This window comes from Lolium perenne, chromosome 7 (assembly GCF_019359855.2).
Source record: "Lolium perenne isolate Kyuss_39 chromosome 7, Kyuss_2.0, whole genome shotgun sequence".
Taxonomy (NCBI): Eukaryota; Viridiplantae; Streptophyta; class Magnoliopsida; order Poales; family Poaceae; genus Lolium; species Lolium perenne.
In genome coordinates this window covers 140,700,328-140,720,467 of record NC_067250.2, presented here as the reverse complement: position 1 = coordinate 140,720,467, position 20,140 = coordinate 140,700,328, and the positions used below count along the sequence as shown (strand labels likewise).

At 42.6% G+C, this 20,140-nt stretch overlaps 1 protein-coding gene across 1 annotated transcript; it reads left to right on the top strand.

Annotated features, from left to right (window-relative positions):
• Positions 1-10,291: 10,291 nt before the first annotated feature.
• On the top strand, positions 10,292-17,836 carry LOC127318710 (phosphatidylinositol/phosphatidylcholine transfer protein SFH13). Its single transcript, XM_051349185.2, has 15 exons — positions 10,292-10,457; positions 11,730-11,821; positions 11,934-12,258; positions 12,363-12,462; positions 13,986-14,252; positions 14,371-14,448; positions 14,525-14,626; positions 14,698-14,747; positions 14,852-14,951; positions 15,343-15,429; positions 15,566-15,679; positions 15,768-15,930; positions 16,175-16,566; positions 17,220-17,294; positions 17,389-17,836. The coding sequence occupies exons 2-15, from the start codon at positions 11,815-11,817 to the stop codon at positions 17,407-17,409; spliced, it is 1,881 nt and encodes a 626-aa protein (XP_051205145.1). The 5' UTR covers positions 10,292-10,457; positions 11,730-11,814; the 3' UTR covers positions 17,410-17,836.
• Positions 17,837-20,140: the final 2,304 nt, after the last annotated feature.

Genomic DNA, 20,140 nt, shown 5'->3' with positions numbered 1-20,140 from the left:
TATGATGATTATAATGATATTGGTCTTTTAGTGCCACCTACTATGGAGAGTAAATTTTATTGTGATTATACTATGCCTCCAACACTTGATGAGAATAATAATGATAGCTACTTTGTTGAATTTGCTCCCACTACAACTAATAAAATTGATTATGCTAATGTGGAGAGTAATAATTTTATGCATGAGACTCATGATAAGAATGCTTTATGTGATAGTTATATTGTTGAGTTTGCTCATGTTGCTACTGAAAGCTATTATGAGAGAGGAAAATATGGTTGTAGAAATTTTCATGTTACTAAAACACCTCTCTATGTGCTGAAATTTTTGAAGCTACACTTATTTTATCTTTCTATGCTTGTTGCATTATGCTTCTTGAACTTGTTTATTTACAAGATTCCTTTTCATAGGAAGCATGTTAGGCTTAAATTTGTTTCATATTTGCTTCTTGATGCTCTCTTTTGCTTCAAATACTATTTCTTGCGAGTGCATCATTAAAACTGCTGAGCCCATCTTAATGGCTATAAAGAAAAGAACTTCTTGGGAGATAACCCATGTGCTATTTTGCTACAGTACTTTGTTTTATATTTGGGTCTTGGAAGTTTTTACTACTGTAGCAACCTCTCCTTATCTTAGTTTTGTGTTTTGTTGTGCCAAGTAAAGTCTTTGATAGTAAAGTCAATACTAGATTTGGATTACTGCACAGAAACTGTTTTCTTTGCTGTCACGAATCTGGGCAAAATTCTCTGTAGGTAACTCAGAAAATTATGCCAATTTACGTGAGTGATCCTCAGATATGTACGCAACTTTCATTCAATTTGGGCATTTTCATTTGAGCAAGTCTGGTGCCATTTTAAAATTCGTCTTTACGGACTGTTCTGTTTTGACAGATTCTGCCTTTTATTTCGCTTTGCTTCTTTCGCTGTGTTGGGTGGATTTCTTTGTTCCATTACCTTCCAGTAGCTTTGGGCAATGTCCAGAAGTGTTAAGAATGATTGTGTCACCTCTGAACATGTGAGTTTTTGATTATGCACTAACCCTCTAATGAGTTTGTTTCGAGTTTGGTGTGGAGGAAGTTTTCAAGGGTCAAGAGAGGAGGATGATATACTATGATCAAGAAGAGTGAAGAGTCTAAGCTTGGGGATGCCCCCGTGGTTCATCCCTGCATATTTCAAGAAGACTCAAGCATCTAAGCTTGGGGATGCCCAAGGCATCCCCTTCTTCATCGACAAATTATCAGGTTCCTTCTCTTGAAACTATATTTTTATTCAGTCACATCTTATGTACTTTACTTGGAGCGTCTGTGTGCTTTTGTTTTCGTTTGTGTTTGAATAAATTGGATTACATCATGCTTGTGTGGGAGAGAGACACGCTCCGCTGGTTCGTATGAACACATGTGTTCTTAGCTCATAATATTCATGGCGAAGTTTCCTCTTCGTTAAATTGTTATATGGTTGGAATTGGAAAATGATACATGTAGTAATTGCTATAATGTCTTGGGTAATGTGATACTTGGCAATTGTTGTGCTCATGTTTAAGCTCTTGCATCATATACTTTGCACCTATTAGTGAAGAAATACATGGAGCATGCTAAAATTTGGTTTGCATAATTGGTCTCTCTGAGGTCTAGATAATTTCTAGTAAGGTGTTTGAACAACAAGGAAGACGATGTATAGTCTTATAATGCTTGTAATATGTCTTTTATGTGAGTTTTGCTGTACTAGTTCATACTTGTGTTTGTTTCAAATAGCCTTGCTAGCCTAAACCTTGTATCGAGAGGGAATACTTCTCATGCATCCAAAATACTTGAGCCAACCACTATGCCATTTGTGTCCACCATACCTACCTAACTACATGGTATTTTCCGCCATTCCAAAGTAAATTGCTTGAGTGCTACCTTTAAAATTCCATCATTCACCTTTGCAATATATAGCTCATGGGACAAATAGCTTAAAAACTATTGTGGTATTGAATATGTAATTATGCACTTTATCTCTTATTAAGTTGCTTGTTGTGCGATAACCATGTTTACTGGGGACGCCATCAACTTTTCATTGTTGAATTTCATGTGAGTTGCTATGCATGTTCGTCTTGTCTGAAGTAAGGGCGATCTACACTGAGTTGAATGGTTTGAGCATGCATATTGTTAGAGAAGAACATTGGGCCGCTAACTAAAGCCATGATCCATGGTGGAAGTTTCAGTTTTGGACAAACATCCTCAAATCTCTAATGAGAAAAGAATTAATTGTTGTTGAATGCTTAAGCATTAAAAGAGGAGTCCATTATCTGTTGTCTATGTTGTCCCGGTATGGATGTCTAAGTTGAGAATAATCAAAAGCGAGAAATCCAAATGCGAGCTTTCTCCTTAGACCTTTGTACAGGCGGCATAGAGGTACCCCTTTGTGATACTTGGTGAAAGCATATGTATTGCGGTGATAATCCAGGTAGTCCAAGCTAATTAGGACAAGGTGCGGGCACTATTAGTACACTATGCATGAGGCTTGCAACTTATAAGATATAATTTACATGATGCATATGCTTTATTACTACCGTTGACAAAATTGTTTCATGTTTTCAAAATCAAAGCTCTAGCACAAATATAGCAATCGATGCTTTTCCTCTATGAGGACCATTCTTTTACTTTCAATGTTGAGTCAGTTCACCTATTTCTCTCCACCTCAAGAAGTAAACACTTGTGTGAACTGTGCATTGATTCCTACATACTTGCTTATTGCACTTATTATATTACTCTATGTTGACAATATCCATGAGATATACATGTTATAAGTTGAAAGCAACCGCTGAAACTTCATCTTCCTTTGTGTTGCTTCAATGCCTCTACTTTGAATTATTGCTTTATGAGTTAACTCTTATGCAAGACTTATTGATGCTTGTCTTGAAGTGCTATTCATGAAAAGTCTTTGCTTTATGATTCAGTTGTTTACTCATGTCATTACCATTGTTTTGATCGCTGCATTCACTACATATGATGTACAAATAGTATGATCAAGTTTATGATGGCATGTCACTCCAGAAATTATCTTTGTTATCGTTTTACCTGCTCGGGACGAGCAGAACTAAGCTTGGGGATGCTGATACGTCTCCGACGTATCGATAATTTCTTATGTTCCATGCCACATTATTGATGTTATCTACATGTTTTATGCACACTTTATGTCATATTCGTGCATTTTCTGGAACTAACCTATTAACAAGATGCCGAAGTGCCAGTTCCTGTTTTCTGCTGTTTTTGGTTTCAGAAATCCTAGTAACGAAATATTCTCGGAATCGGACGAAATCAACGCCAAAGATCTTAGAATCCCCGGAAGCATCCAGAACACACGAGAGGGACCAGAGGGGAGCACGAACCCACCACACCATACCATACTGGCGCGGCCTAGGGGGCCCGCGCCCCCTATGGTTTGGCCAGCCCTTCGACCCTACGGCGCCGCCTCTTCGCCTATATAAAGCCCCTGGATCGAAAACCACGAGGCGTTCGACGAAACCACAGAAACCTTCCCGAGCCGCCGCCATCGCGACGCCAAGATGCGGGGACAGGAGTCTGTTCGGCACCCTGCCGGAGCGGAAGTGCCCGGAAGGCTTCTCCATCGACACCGCTGCCATCTCCACCGCCATCTTCATCACCGCAGCTGCTCCCATGAGGAGGGAGTAGTTCTCCATCGAGGCTCGGGGCTGTACCGGTAGCTATGTGGTTAATCTCTCTCCTATGTACCTCAATACAATGATCTCATGAGCTGCTTTACATGATTGAGATTCATATGAGTTTTGTATCACTACTATCTATGTGCTACTCTAGCAAAGTTATTAAAGTAGTTCTATTCCTCCTGCACGTGTGTAAAGGTGACAGTGTGTGCACCGTGTTAGTACTTGGTTTATGCTATGATCATGATCTCTTGTAGATTGCGAAGTTAACTATTGCTATGATAATATTGATGTGATCTATTCCTCCTACATATGCATGAAGGTGACAGTGTGCATGCTATGCTAGTACTTGGTTTAGTCTTTTGATCTATCTTACACTAAAGGTTACTAAAATATGAGCATTATTGTGGAGCTTGTTAACTCCGGCATTGAGGTTTCGTGTAATCCTACGCAATGTGTTCATCATCCAACAAAAGTGTAGAGTATGCATTTATCTATTCTGTTATGTGATCAATGTTGAGAGTGTCCACTAGTGAAAGTGTAATCCCTAGGCCTTGTTCCTAAATACTGCTATCGCTGCTTGTTTCTTTGTTTTTCTTGTGTTACTACTGCTGCAATACTACCACCATCAACTACACGCACTTGACAAGCTATTTTACGGCACCGTTACTCTTTGCTCATATATATTCATACCACCTGTATTTCACTATCTCTTCGCCGAACTAGTGCACCTATTAGGTGTGTTGGGGACACAAGAGACTTCTTGCTTTGTGGTTGCAGGGTTGCATGAGAGGGATATCTTTGACCTCTTCCTCCCTGAGTTCGATAAACCTTGGGTGATCCACTTAAGGGAAAACTTGCTGCTGTTCTACAAACCTCTGCTCTTGGAGGCCCAACACTGTCTACAGGAAAGGAGGGGGAAAGTAGACATCAACCGTCAACAGAGGAAGCTAATGATGATGATCATGAAACTTCAAACGAGATAGCTACTGAACCTCGCAGATCGACAAGGGAATGTGCCACTCCTGATTGGTATGATCCTTGTCTAAATGTCATGATTGTGGACAACAATGATGAAGACCCTGCGACGTATGAAGAAGCGATGATGATCCCAGATTCCAACAAATGGCAAGAAGCCATGAAATCCGAAATGGGATCCATGTATGATAACAAAGTATGGACTTTGGTAGACTTACCTGATAGCCGCAAGGCTGTCGAGAATAAATGGATCTTCAAGAGAAAAAGCAGGATCTTGATGGTAATATTACTGTCTATACAGCTCGACTTGTCGCAAAGGGTTTCCGACAAATTCAAGGTGTTGACTACGATGAGACTTTCTCACCTGTAGCGAAGCTAAAATCTGTGAGGATTTTGTTAGCAATAGCTGCATTTTTCGATTATGAGATTTGGCAGATGGATGTCAAAACGGCGTTCCTTAATGGAGACATTGAGGAAGAGTTGTATATGGTACAACCCAAAGGTTTTGTCGATCCTAAAAATGCTGACAAAGTATGCAAACTTCAGCGTTCAATCTATGGACTGAAGCAAGCATCGAGAAGTTGGAACCGACGCTTTGATAAGGTGATCAAAGACTTCGGGTTTATACAGTGTCATGGAGAGGCCTGTATTTACAAGAAAGTGAGTGGGAGCTACTGTAGCATTCCTGATATTATATGTAGATGACATATTATTGATTGGGAATGATATATAACTATTAAGTGATGTAAAGGGTTATTTGAATAATAGTTTTTCAATGAAAGACCTTGGTGAAGCATCGTATATATTAGGCATCAAGATTTATAGAGATAGATCAAGACGTCTAATAGGGCTATCACGAGTACATACTGGACAAGATTCTAAAGAAGTTTAGAATGGACGAAAGTAAGAAAGGATTCTTACCTATGTTACCGAGGCAAGGTCTTGAGTAAGACTCAAGGTCGGCTACGGCGCAGAAGAAAGAGAAAGGATGAGTCGGATCCCCTATGCCTCGGCGATAGGCTCTATTATGTATGCCATGCTATGTACTAGACCGGATATAGCACATCTTTGTTAGTTTGACTAGCAGATATCAAAGTGATCCGGGAATGGAACAACTGGACGGCGGTCAAGAATATCTGAAGTACTTGAAAAGCACTCAGGATATGTGTCTTTGGTCTGGGGGTGACCAAGAGCTCGGTGTACCAAGTTCCACCGGTGCAAGTTGGAACAACGATCCCGATGACTCTAAGTCACAATCTGGTACGTGTTTATATTGAATGGTCTTTGCGATAAGCTGGGCAAGCTCGAAGCAGTGCACGGTGGTGAAGTCATCAACAGAATCGGAGTACATAGCGGCTTCAGAGGCTTCATCAGAAGCGGTATGGATGAAAAGGTTCATTGTAGAGCTCGGTGTGGTTCCTAGTGCATTGGACCCACTAGTCATCTATTGTGACAACATGGGTGCCATCGCCAATGCACAAGAACCAAGGTCACACAAGAGGCTGAAGCATATCAAGCTGCGTTATCATTCGATTCGCGAGTACATCGAAGATGGAGAAGTAAAGATTTGCAAAGTACACACTGATCTGAATGTAGCAGATCCGTTGACTAAAGCTCTCCCTAGGACAAAGCATGAACAACACCAGAATGCCATGGGTGTTAGGTACCTTACAACGTAATCTAGATTATTGACTCTAGTGCAAGTGGGAGACTGTTGGAGATATGCCCAAGAGGCAATAATAAAAGTGGTTATTATATATCTTTATGTTTATGATAAATGTTTATATACCATGCTATAATTGTATTAACCGAAACATTGATACATGTGTGTTATGTAAACAACAATGAGTCCCTAGTAAGCCTCTTAACTAGCTTGTTGATTAATAGATGATTAGTTTCATAATCATGAACATTGGATGTTGTTAATAACAAGGTTATATCATTATATGAATGATGTAATGGACACACCCAATTAAGCGTAGCATAAGATCACGTCATTAAGTTATTTGCTATAAGCTTTCGATACATAGTTACCTAGTCCTTATGACCATGAGATCAGGTACTTTGATTACATCAAACGCCACTGCGTAAATGGGTGGTTATAAAGGTGGGATTAAGTATCCGGAAAGTATGAGTTGAGGAATATGGATCAACAGTGGGATTTGTCCATCCCGATGACGGATAGATATACTCTGGGCCCTCTCGGTGGAATGCCGTCTAATGTCTTGCAAGCATATGAATAAGTTCATAAGAGACCACATACCACGGTACGAGTAACGAGTACTTGTCAGGAGACGAGGTTGAACAAGGTATAGAGTGATACCGATGATCAAACCTCGGACAAGTAAAATATCGCGTGACAAAGGGAATTGGTATCGTATGTGAATGGTTCATTCGATCACTAAGTCATCGTTGAATATGTGGGAGCCATTATGGATCTCCAGATCCCGCTATTGGTTATTGGTTGAAGAGGATCTCAACCATGTCTACATAGTTCGCGAACCGTAGGGTGACACACTTAAGGTTTGATGTTGTAATAGTAGAACTTGAATATGGAATGGAGTTTGAAGTATTGTTCGAAGTCTCGGATGGGATCCCGGACTTCACGAGGAGTTCCGGAATGGTCCGGAGAATAAGATTCATATATAGGAAGTCATTTTATAAGTTTGAAAATGATCCGGTGCATTTATGGAAGGTTCTAGAAGGTTCTAGAAAAGTCCGGAAGAAATCACTTTGGAAGGCGGAGTCCCGGAGGGACTCCACCACCCATGGCCGGCCAACCCTAGAGGGTGGAGTCCCAGGTGGACTCCACCAAAGGTGGCCGGCCACCCCCTCCCAAGGAAAGGTGGGAGTCCCACCTCAAGTGGGAATCCCACCTTGGGTAGGTTTCATGTCATATGGAAGGTTTTGGTTTGGGGTCTTATTCGAAGACTTGTAGACCAACTCTTGGGTGTTCCACCTATATAATGAGGGACAAGGGGAGGGGGCCGGCCACCCCAAGCCCACAAGGTGGCCGCACCCTATAGTGGCCGGCGCCCCCCTCTCCCAAACCCTAGCCTCCCCCTCTCCTCCACCTCTCCCTCAACGCTTAGCGAAGCTCCGCCGGAGTTCTCCATCGCCACCGCCACCACGCCGTCGTGCTGCCGGATTCAAGGAGGAGCTACTACTTCCGCTGCCCGCTGGAACGGGGAGAAGGACGTCGTCTTCATCAACACCGAACGTGTGACCGAGTACGGAGGTGCTGCCCGATCGTGGCGCTGTGATCAAGATCTTCTACGCGCTTTTGCAAGCGGCAAGTGATCGTCTACCGCAGCAACAAGAGCCTCATCTTGTAGGCTTTGGAAATCTTCAAGGGTGAGTCTCGATGATCTCCTCGTTGCTCCCGTCTTCTAGATTGCATCTTGGCTTGGATTGCGTTCTCGCGGTAGGAAATTTTTTGTTTTCTATGCAACGAATCCCTACATTTGATTGCCTCCCTTTTTTTCAAATGGGTAAAGGATTTCATTTAGGTCACCGAGAACAAGCCATGGCATAGTGCTCTGAGCATGCAAATTCCTCAAATGATCCTAAGTCATATACTTATTCTCCCATTTTGGTTCTCCATACATCCCAGTGAAACGCCAAATATTTTCCACTCCTCTACCAATAGTTACATCAATGTAATTGTCACATTTGAATCGAAGATCCACCCCAATTTCCTTCTTCCAAAGTAACATGAGACCACCACTATGACCTTCACTCCTAACAACATATTTGGTCCATCCGTAGACGTCTACGAAGACACTCCGCAAGGAATTCATCCAAATGAGTTTCTGAAAGAAACATGACATTAGCCCCTCTACGCTTCTGAACATCGAGAAGCGATAACACTGCCGCAGCCCCGCCAAGGCCGTGGCAGTTGAGACCTAATATTTTCATTGCTCTTGGCGGTCCTCCTCGAGGGAGGCCTCCGTTCCTTCAATAATTGTATCTTGATGTGAAACTTCCCCATCTTTCCTTGCTTTCTTTTTATTTGCATTTTTCTGTGGAGTACCAGTAAGATCAGTTTCCGTGTCTTTGTCAGTACCCCGGTGATCCTAAATCGCAGCTACTTTATCCAAGACACCCGAACCTGGTACCCCCTCCACCAAGGTTCCATTAGCCATGCACGAGTTCAAAGCCAGACGCTTACGAGCAGTAGAATTGTGCAAAGAGAGCTCCTCATAGTCCATATCATCTGTAAGGTTTGGTCCTCTTGGACCAGCCCCCGCATTTGATGTGAAACTTCCTCCCCCTCTACCTCTTCCACGAGCATACATGTCTTCTCCTCTATTCCCACAGCCTCTGCCTTGTCCACGATGACCACGGCCTTGACCTCCATCCGCCAAAATAAAATCCCCCCATTCAAATGAACCTTGATCATGCTCACCAGTTCCACATTCCTCATACCAATGACCGATCATGTCACAGTGAGCACAAAAATCTGGCATCTTTTCATATTTGACTTGATAGTATTCTTTCTTTTTATCCCTTGTCATAGAGACAAATCTGCTCAGTTTTTTTATGAGTATCAAGTTTTACCTTCAGTCGCACAAAACTGCCAATGAACCCCGTCGACAGCTTTATCTGAACTTCCGGTACTTCGCCCACTCCTCTCAACATCCCTCTTATCACATGCTCCTTGATATAGTTATCTGGTAACTTATGTATTTGTGCCCATACCGTAATCTTGTCCAGTTTAATGGACAGAGGATTGGTGAAACCATCATACTCCTCCATGATTAGACCTTGATCACGAAACAACCAAGGCCCCTGGTGCATCGCCTTATTCCAGTCCGCCAAGCAATTGAATTGTATTGTAAACAGGTTGTCCTCGATTCTTCTCCAGGTTACTTCCCTTGCTAGGTTCCAAGCCGATCACATATCCAAGAAAAGGGCACTCTGGCTAAACCCTAATTTGGATGTATGAACTCGGGCAATGGAAAGCCACTTAGCTTTTACCTCAGATTCCGCTACTTCATCTTCCCAGACGAAGTCCTCCACCTCATCGTCCTCCAGATGCAACCTATTCAGTACATCACCGACGTTTTCATCTTTGTTTTCCTTCCCTTTGCTCGATTCCGCTTTATCCGCCATCAGGGACCCTGAGGATCCGCAGCACTGCCAATTTCCGCCTTCGGAGATCCGCTTCCGGCGCCAGAGGGACGCCCACCGATCACCGGGGTGAGAGATAGTCGGATATTTGACGATCCACGGTAGAAACTCTCGATGGGTTCAACGCCGCCAGAGGAGACTAACCCTAGGTTTTTCGCTAGGGGAATAAAACTCTCTTACATCAAACATGACCTAAAACTATAGAAGATTCAAGATACTCCTTAGTCCAACAGCCACGCCCTTTCATAAGGAGGGTTAAAGCTGACAAAAGCAAAAGCAAATTAGGATGGATGGACCACCTCCATGGTCTTTATACCAGGGCCCACAATGCAAGCAGGTCATCATGGCCCGCGACGCACGACCAGCGACCGAACGACCAGCAGCGCTTGAACCGAAATTAGTGGAGGTTAGGCGTGGTACGGCAAAGGAAAAGCAAGGGAACATGGCAGCTCAAACCCGCTTCAAAAAAAAACCCGCTTCTTTTTCTTAATTTTTTTTTATAAACCCGCTTCTGTTGGGTACAACGCAGCACAGGTTGGTCAGTTTCAACAACCTGTCCCAGTCCCCCCACCCGCAACCTCACCACACCCACGAACTCCTCCCAGCGGATTCATCGCAGGTTGGTCAATTGCCGCTGCGGCCGAAGGAACGGCATTGTTGGCCCTTGATTCCACTTCCACCCCAAGGTGATGCGATCTTTCCCCGTCTTCTTTGTCGGCATGATCTTTTCAAGAAAAGAAATCGGAATGGAGTCCTCCGACCATACAATGTTTCGAATTTCGTTGAAAATAAAATTGGGGAGTTCAATCGTCTCTTCCCCAGAACTACTCCCGGCTCGGAGGGCCGTTGCTGATTTCAATTTGATTCAGCGACACTCCTAGTGCTTTTCGTCTGAACCCACCGTGAGCTCTGATCTGTGCTGCCTTTGGACGTCAATTGCTGCTCTTGCTCTTTGGTGGTTGACTAAGGAAACATACTGGTGTTGATTAGTGAATCTCGTGTCTACTTTTCTGCATCTTGTTTCAGAGCAACCATTTATTTGGGCTTCTCTGATTTTTTTTTGCTCTAGTTTCCCTTCTTCACTTTGGCTCAAGCGTAGCCTGATCCAAAGTAGAATTTGTACACTATAGATAATTTTGTTCTAGCGCATTTACATAATTTCGATTAGTTTTTTTCGCTTGTTTCTGATCATACCATCTCAGAACATAGTCTTCTTTTGTCCGAGAAGAACAATTGGATTCATCTGAGTTTTTAAGTTCTTGTCCAGCTCCCTCAAAAAAAAAAATTAAGTTCTTGTTCAGACTTAAGTGTCAATGTGCCATGCGTTTCTTAGTGTCCACTAATAACTAGTAGTAAAATCGTTGAATGCCTTTATTTGAGCTGGGCAGGCACTTTCGGCGATTAATTCTGGTCAAAAGCTGCTTGTTGACCACGCTCTTTCCTGGTTCAAGTGCTTGTTTAAGCTTAATGTCCGCTTCTTCATCGAAATGAGGCTCCACTGAAAACTAATAACGATCATCTTGAATACTCTGCCATATTTGCACTTCCTCAGATTCTTGTCATGATAGCCCACAAACTTTTTGTCAGAATTATCAATTTCTTTGTGCAGATACCCAGTAAAGGACTTGTCTGAGCTTTACTGGAGCACATGTTTTCATAATTCCTTCTCTTCTTTGTCAGGCATTTTATGTTTCTTTAATCTATACGTACTACAAGCTATAACCGCCTGGTTATAATGTCGCGATCTCTTTCTTTCGCTTTAATTCAGACGTTTCATTATCCGGTACCACTGGTAAAAAGTACTAGCAACGTGAGAAATTGCGGATTGTCCCTCCCGTTCCTGTTCTACTGAAGAAACCAAGAACTCTTCATGCAAAGAAAACGAGTGTGTGTTATCTACTCTCAAGTCGGGCATTCACATTCTCATGATACTTTGCTCGACCTCTACTCCATTCCAGCTGCATTTGTGTGGATGAAGACGAGCATATAATCGCATAATAAAAGCATTCCAACCTGCATATTCAGTCTTCTGCTTCCAGAAAAATGTCAGGTATAATCCGGTTTCTTTTGTCTTACCTGTGTATTATTTCCTCTTGATTTAGAGGCTACAAGATCAATAAAGTATTTACTTAAAAAGTATGCATACTGTGTTTTGCATGAAGTGCGGCGACGGTCACATAGCATGGAGGGGCTGTTCTCACTCGAGGAGTGGAAAGATCGGAGGTCAGACATAGAGAACTCAGAGGATGAGAGGAGGAGATTGTCCATCGGTGGTTCACTCAAGAAGAAAGCGCTAAATGCATCGAGCAAGCTCACACATTCACTCAAGAAGCGTGGGAAGAGAAAGGTTGGGCATCGGGCTTCTTCTGTCACAATTGAAGATGTCAGAGATGAGGAAGAGGAACGCTCTGTCTTCACATTTCAGCAAGAGCTTTTGAGCAGAAATTTGCTATCTGACAAACTTAATGATTATCACACATTGCTGAGGTTGATGCTCGAACAGAACTAAATAACAAACAAACACCTAGTGAAGCATGTTTTCTTGTTATATTTACACTACAAGTCTAAACGATTTCTTTCCTACACCGTAGGTTTTTGAAGGCAAGGAAATTTGACACTGAGAAAGCTGTTCATATGTGGGCTGAGATGCTCCAGTGGAGAAAAGAATTTGGTGCAGATACAATACTAGAGGTGAGACTAAGGCTCTATGTGGGCACCTTTTTTCTTAAAGTGCACTATTTCAATACCACAGTTTTACATGACATGGGCACTGAATACCGCAGTTTAGGATTGCTGTAGTTGTTTGTGGTTTTGCGAAAACTACAGCGTGTTTGGCAATTATACCACTGAGTTTTGTCACAATTTTGTTAATTCATGTTCGTTCGAATAAATTGAATCAGGACACATGGTTAATATAGTGGATCAAATTATCAAACAACAATTAGTAGCTAGAGACGCCTCTTCTCTCCTTTTCTGCCGCATCTACCAGGCCATTGAGTCATCGTTTTCTCTTTCTCTTGTTGCTAAATTGAGTAGTACCTGTAAATCGCATGCTGCCTGAAATGTCATACTGCCGTGCGCTGCTTCTCTTGCCTCAGCCTGCCCTGGCCGCTGACATCCCATGGGGCCAAAGATCAGAAGTAAATGGGTAAACAATTTCTAGAAGAGATGTCAGTGCAGCCAAGAGCACAGACCGTTTTTATTCTATTCAACTGGGGCTTCTTGCACATCCATGACAGTAGAAAAGGCAAAGGAAGGGGAGAGGTGAAACGGATTGGGCGATCGAGACAACGAGGGAAGAAGAAATTGTTTCCTTGTTTAGCAAAAAGAGCTCCTGACCTCTTTTTTAAATACTGCAAACAGGCGTGGGTTGGCGAGAGGAGTAGTATAGGTGTGTCCGCCGCTTCTTTGCGGCATGGTGGTGTACTGAGCCCATGGTTCGGTTGTAATCGTTTTCCCCCCTTAATCTTAATGAAATGACGCGCAGATCTCCTGCGGGTTCTCGAAAAAAAAAAAGGAACCCACAGTTTTGTGGATAAAACGGTTTATGAAACTGCACTATTTGCTGATACCATATACCACCTAATTGTTCTCGTCTAGAGATACTCTATATTGTTGTGTATGAACATTTAATTCGGATTGAACTTTCCTAATGAACATCAAGTATATTAAACTAGGGCGTGTTGAGCTGGTATATTATGTTGCCACACTTTGCCACACCACAAGTTAGGCAAGTTTGATTGAGTTTTTTTTTTTTTTTCCAAATTTGGCAGCCCAGCCTCTGCATCAATTGATGCATACGGCTCCTTCTTGCAAAGTTTGATTGAGTTAGTCACCCATTTGGTCGGCTGCCGCATTTGTGGCAAGATTCTTTTCACGCAACCTGGGACCCGCATGTCACTGAGTCAGGAACGTTTGGCAAGCTTCCCTCAAGTGTGGCCCTCATTTTGATCGCCTAACCGTAGGCATGAGTGGCAGAAAATGCTGCAATATTGACAACCCTAGTGAAGCAACCAAACAGTCCCTAGATGTTCTTAAGGTATAGAGTGATAAATGTTAGCTTCGTCTTGTTTTCTAAATAATAAAATCCTAGTCTGTTTTGGTTGTTACAGTAGTAACTTTAATTCTAAAAAAACTATCTTTATCTGAAATCACATTTTTATTTCTTATCAAGATTATAACTAACACCTGCCACTGGGAACTGAATCTTGCAGGATTTCAGTTTTGGAGAGCTAGCGGAGGTGCTTTGCTATTATCCTCAGGGCTACCATGGAGTTGACAGGCAAGGAAGACCAGTATACATCGAGAGATTAGGGAAAGTTGAACCAAATAAACTGATGGATATCACTACAGTTGACCGCTACATCAAGTATCATGTGCAAGAATTTGAGAGAGCCTTTTGTGACAAGTTTCCAGCATGCTCTATCGCCGCGAAAAGGCATATTAATTCTACAACAACTATACTGGATGTCGAAGGCGTGGTATGATGGTTCTTTCCATTTTCACTGGACCTTATGTCAAAGTACAAGACTGACTTTGTTTAGTTTTAGTTTGCAGTATAAATTGCATGCTAACATTTCCCCTTCTATTTTGCTGCAGGGTTTCAAGAACTTCAGCAAAACAGCAAGGGAAATGTTAACTAGAATGCAAAAGATAGACAGTGATTATTATCCTGAGGTATGCCTTTGTTACATTTACTTATCTAGTTTAATACTTGCTGCCAGTGTACTGAACACTTTACTTCTATACTCAGACATTGCATCAGATGTTTGTTGTAAACGCTGGGAGTGGTTTCAAGCTACTATGGAATTCAGTGAAAGGCTTTCTTGACATTAAAACTGCCTCGAAGATACATGTGAGCATGAGATTCCCGCAGTTTTTTTTCTTGTCTTTTCAAATAAATTTTTGATGGAACCTCAACTGTAGGTTTTGGGAACAAAATTCCAAAGCAAACTTCTTGAAGTAATAGATGAAAGGTGCACTTCTTTTACGATTATTGAGTAGTAGAAATGTAAAATTTATTTATCATAAAGCTTTTCTGTAGTACCTTTGATTGAACACGTCATTTTTCTATCCGCAGCCAACTTCCTGAATTTTTGGGTGGAACATGCACTTGTGCTAGTGAGGGAGGATGTCTCAGGTCTAACAAAGGTCCATGGAATGATTTTCACATCATGAAGGTAAATTTGGTACATATTGCAGCTAACAATATATGTGCTTTTTTCTTCGTGATGTTGTTCCATGATTTTCAAGAAAGCTTAAATTTTCAGTTGAGCTTTCAAATATCAAGAACGTGACAATGCCATGCTGACATAGATTACTGCAAATAAATGAAATTCCACAAATAGCTTTCAGTTGGCATACTTCAAATCTAGAAAGAGATGTAATTCTGGACAAACTTATGAACTGTTCTTTCTTTTTTAAACGGAAATTACTGTGTGCAATTCGCTGCATCATGCCCAGCTTAGCATACCTCTAAATTTGAAACTCTACGCATACTTTAATTAAAGTCGTGTTAAATAAAAGTATACAACAACATTCTCAACTGTGGTAATTGGTGTTTTCTTGTAGCTAGCACATAACAAGGAAGCAAAACTTATAAAACATACAAGACGCTTATCTGAGATCGAGCAACGTGCTAGATTACATCTTTTGAAGGCAAGTTCAACACTTCCAACCACTATTTCTAATTTTCATTTGGAATTCGATGACTGGAGGCTTGCAGCACTTTGTTTCACCAGCAATGTTCATCTTATCACTAATAACATTTTTTTCCTCTCCTTATGAGTAACAGGGTAGAAACAGTGACACGTCAACAGTTGAGTCAGGATCGGATGTTGATGATCTGGGTTCTCCTATGATGAGAAGAGCATTGGAGTGTAGTCGATTAGCTCCAGTTCGTGAAGAAGTGAACTTTCTTTCTGAATCTTAGCCTTTATCTAATGCATATGCTTGATGTGCGTACACTGAATATCGTACATTTTACACCGATGCAGATGAGAACACGAGAATCTGCAGCTTATTACAGTTGTGATGATCACTTTGTCGTGGTGGACAAAACTGTAGATTATGGCAGAGGAGGATCAATGCCGGATAAAACCAGTGCCCCAGAAGTAAGAGTTCAAGCCTTAGGCACTGGCACAACACAAAATGTTCCAGGTATTTTGCCTTGTGGTTTTCTGAGGTCACTGTATGCAAATATAAAGTAATTTTCTCCTTTTCTTCTTTCCCCTTAAAATTCTGTTGACTCTGTTGATTCTTACTGAATAACTTAGTAACTTACCATTTCCTATTATAGAAGTGGACAGATAGTGAACTAGGAATACATTCGATATAACTAATCATGTTTTCCTTCGAGAATTCTTCTTTGCGTTGAGTAGTATGTTCACATCTTCGTGTGCAGATTTAGGTTTTTCAAGGAACAGACGTGGTTCAGTAGTACCCAAAGAGATTCCAGAGGAAGGGAAATTCTATCGTTTTCTCAGATTACTGCTGGCTCTGGCCGTTAGAGTTTTTGCCTTATTTCACATAGTACGCATTCAGCCAGAGACGGCGATGGTAGACAACCCAGTGCCTCCAGCTGAGCTTGAACCGATCTCCGGTGATAATCCAGCAATGGAAGCATTTAGTGTGGACCATATCAGTCCTGTCATTGGGCGCCTTCAGAGGCTAGAGAGCAGGGTCGATGAGCTCAGCAGCAAACCCCCAGAGATTCCGGTGGAGAAAGAACGCTTCCTCTTGGAATCATGGGATAGGATCAAATATATTGAATCTGATCTCGAAAGGACAAAGAAGGTAACTGTTTGACATTATTGTTTTTCTTACGTACATATCTCTGTTTCGAAGTTCAGTAAATATTTTTAATAAGGAAATACATTGGATTCAAAATGTTGGAAATATGCAAGTAACGAAAATGTTGAAATCAAGTATTGGAAAGGCAATTTGAACATTCTTTTTTTATAAAAGACAGGGGCGAAAGCAGTTTCAGCTAAGTGGCTCATTCTTACTTATGGCCACTTTGATTAAAAGGATTACCATATAAATTTTAGTGGATAAGAGTATTTAGGAACGTTTTCTATGTGGATTGTTTGATTTGTAGGATTGAATCCTATAAGAATTTTTTTTCAAAGGATTCCTATGAACTATATTTCGTAGGAAACATTTCATCCACCCAAACGCCTTGCTATGAATCATTAGTTTTCCCTGTGGTGCAATCAGAGAAAGGTGCAAACTAAGTCCTTCTAGTGGGCATCTCATCTCAGTTCAGCGTTTTCCCCATTACTGTGGCTTTGTAATCCTGCGCATTAGAGAAAACCTTAGTACCAAGGAATGGGAAAATCATCATCATCCTTGTCAAATTTTGTTTATTGCCATATAAGGAATTATCGAATAAATCTTGCAGCCAATCTCTAGTGAGACATGAGTTATTTTCCCCTTCCATTGATCAGGTGCTGCAGGCTACAGTGATGAAGCAACTTGAAATTACAGAGTCAATAGACGAAGTTATCCTATCAAAGCTGCGCGTAAGATCAAATGCTTATGTTTTCTTTGAATTGGATTGACCCATAACTGCATTGCCGATCAGACCATATAACTGCATCTTAATTTGTTGTGCAGAGACGAAGATTTTGCGCGTAATTAAAAACCCTAGATTCTCAACGCATTATGGGGAAATAGAGTTGAGACAGCATTTGGCGGGACAAGTTACACATAAGATGCAATAGACGAGCGCGCAATGTGCTTTGCATTGTTCAGATTGACCCAGGTACCGGGTACTGGTTGAGCATAGAGAAAGCTCAGTTCAAGTTTCATTTTTTTTGCTTGTAACTCTAAGATGCTTCTGTTCTGAATTAGCACACTCAAACATAATCCGAAGATACGCAGCAGAATCATATGTAAATATCAGCACCACTCATGTACTAACTCCACGAATCGTTGCTCAATCACGGAAGGAAACATATGCATCACACGCATATATATGGACAAACGGATTCTGCCCTAACCAAGAACAAATTGTGGGTGCTCTTAGCACACAGGTAATACAAGTACTAGTTGATTTATGCAAGTAGGTTGAACAAGCCCTACGTTCTCTCGACACATAGGTGCAACAACAACCATCAACACACAAAGCGACACCAATCCTATTTACGTGAAAAACCTGTCAACTTGAGAGGAAAAAACATGAGCCTAAACCATGCAAATATTCTTCCACTATTATCAAATGGGGATACAACTAGTTCTTCTCTATAGAGCACTAGATGATCTCATACATCAACATACACACGTATCTTCAATGCCAGCAACAAAATTTGGCCATTTGGGGCACATGAGTAGATCAGCTAGGGGTTGGGGGCATCTCATGAAAGATGGTGGAACCACATGAAGGAGACAAGGTAGTGGATCCGGACATCACAGCCTTGTGGGCAGCGGGCGGTGCTTGATTTGAGTTTCTTTCTTTAACTTTTTCTCATTTCCTTCTCTTTTGGTTTTTTTTTCTCCATTCTTTAATGGAGGCTAAGTTGGATTGTTGTCACTTCACCCCTAGTGATGGCTGGAAGGGAGGCGTATCGTATATCTTCCCTCATGTGCAATGTCTAAAATGACTCTTGGTCATAACCCTAATGGGTAGTGGGCTCTTGCACATGTTTGAGCCGCCTAAAAGGTTTCAATAGGCCATTTCCTCATAGCCCTCATGAGGAGGATACCCAACAAATCACTCCCATCTGACTCATGTGGGGGGCACCGCCATGCCCGCTGCCTTGCAACATTTTTTTGGTAATATCTTGGTCATCATATCCGAGTCATTCTTGTCGGCATGGATCTTCTCAAGTTTCAGCAACTTGGAACTCACCACTTCTCGAATCCAATGATACATCACATCCATGTGCTTGGTTCGGGAGCGAAAACTTGGATTTTTGGCAAGATGGATAGCACTTTGACTATCACAAAAGCGGATTGTATTTTTTCTTGCTTCATGCCTAGCACTTGCAAGAGGTTCTTCATCCACATCACTTCCTTGCGAGCCTCAGTTGCTGCAATGTACTTTGCATATGTGGTTGATAATGAAACACATATTCGCAAGATTGCCATGACACTGCTCCTCATGCATAAGTCATCGAGTAAATAGAAGTAGACTTCCTAGAATTTGCATCACCTCCATAATCAACATTCGTATAGCCTTGCAATACAAGATCTTAGCTTCTAAAACATAAACACGATGAATAAGAGCAACTCTAGCAGACCCCCCATTCTGAACCCTAAACGCGCGTGGATGGGGTTAACTACATTGCCTATTTTGCGAGAAAATTTGAAGCGGTAGCACAGACCTGTATATAGAACCCTAAACGTGATTTCTGAAATTTGGCGCAAGAAATTTAAACGAGTTCGTTTGAGTTAACCGGGCATAATTTACAAACAATGGAAAAATAGGAATTAAATGCTCCTAAAAACTACACTAGCTAGCCCGAGATTCATCTACATCACCGGGGCTTTGGGGATTTCCATCGGTGCAGTCATCGACATTGCTAGAGAGAGCGGTGGAGCTTCACGCGTCAGAGTAGTCGGAGGACTCATCGGAGTAGTCGACGACCACGTACCCGCCCCGCGCCATTTCCAAGCGGATGGAGGCCTTCTTCGCACAGCGGATGTCACGAGTAAGCTCGTCGTCGGCATTGCAGGCACGCTTCTCCTTGTCCCAAACGTCGGTAACGATGGTGGTGAGGGAGTTGTGGTGAGCCATCGCCATGTGCCACTCCTCCCGAGCGGCTTCGTCCTCCGCCTCGTCCGGGCTCGAGTTCAGCTCGATCGGTGGGAGCCGCGGGACGCACGCAGCACGCACCCGCGCCGGCGCAGATCGACGATGGCCCCGCCTTGCCGGTACTCACGCTCGGGAGGATCCTGAACCACGCGGGGGAGCGCGGATTCCTGCGTGATAATGCGCCACGCCGACACGCCTGCTCGGAGAGGTCCGCCGCCCGGTCGGCAGTCATCTTTACTGCCCGCGATGTCGACCCGTTGCCATGGTCGGCCGCCGCGTTTGTGCGGCCGCTACGCACCAAATTGGCATTTGTCATTGCGGGCATGGTGGAGGTGGAGGCGAGGAAGCGGTCGCATGCGAGGATTTGTTTTTGGCGAGCGGTGGCGTCGGGAATTAGACGCGGGGTGGCGACGACGGTGGGAGGAGGAGGCGAAAATTGATCGGGTTAACCGTATCCTGCCCCTCCACTCCCGCTTATATACAACGTTGCCGGGCTGGGATGGGGTATTGCTGCATCGTGTTCTGTGATGCGGTCTGCAATGCGGAATCTGTTCGTGCCGTTTTTTGGGCCAAAACCAGGAAAAAACGGGATGCACCACGGGATGGGGGGGT

Bases quoted from the DNA above. Each gene is read 5' to 3' on its own strand.
- LOC127318710 (XM_051349185.2), top strand. The intron at 12,259-12,362 runs GTTGATGCTCGA...CCTACACCGTAG, and splicing joins GATTATCACACATTGCTGAG to GTTTTTGAAGGCAAGGAAAT. The intron at 14,952-15,342 runs GTAAATTTGGTA...GTTTTCTTGTAG, and splicing joins ATGATTTTCACATCATGAAG to CTAGCACATAACAAGGAAGC.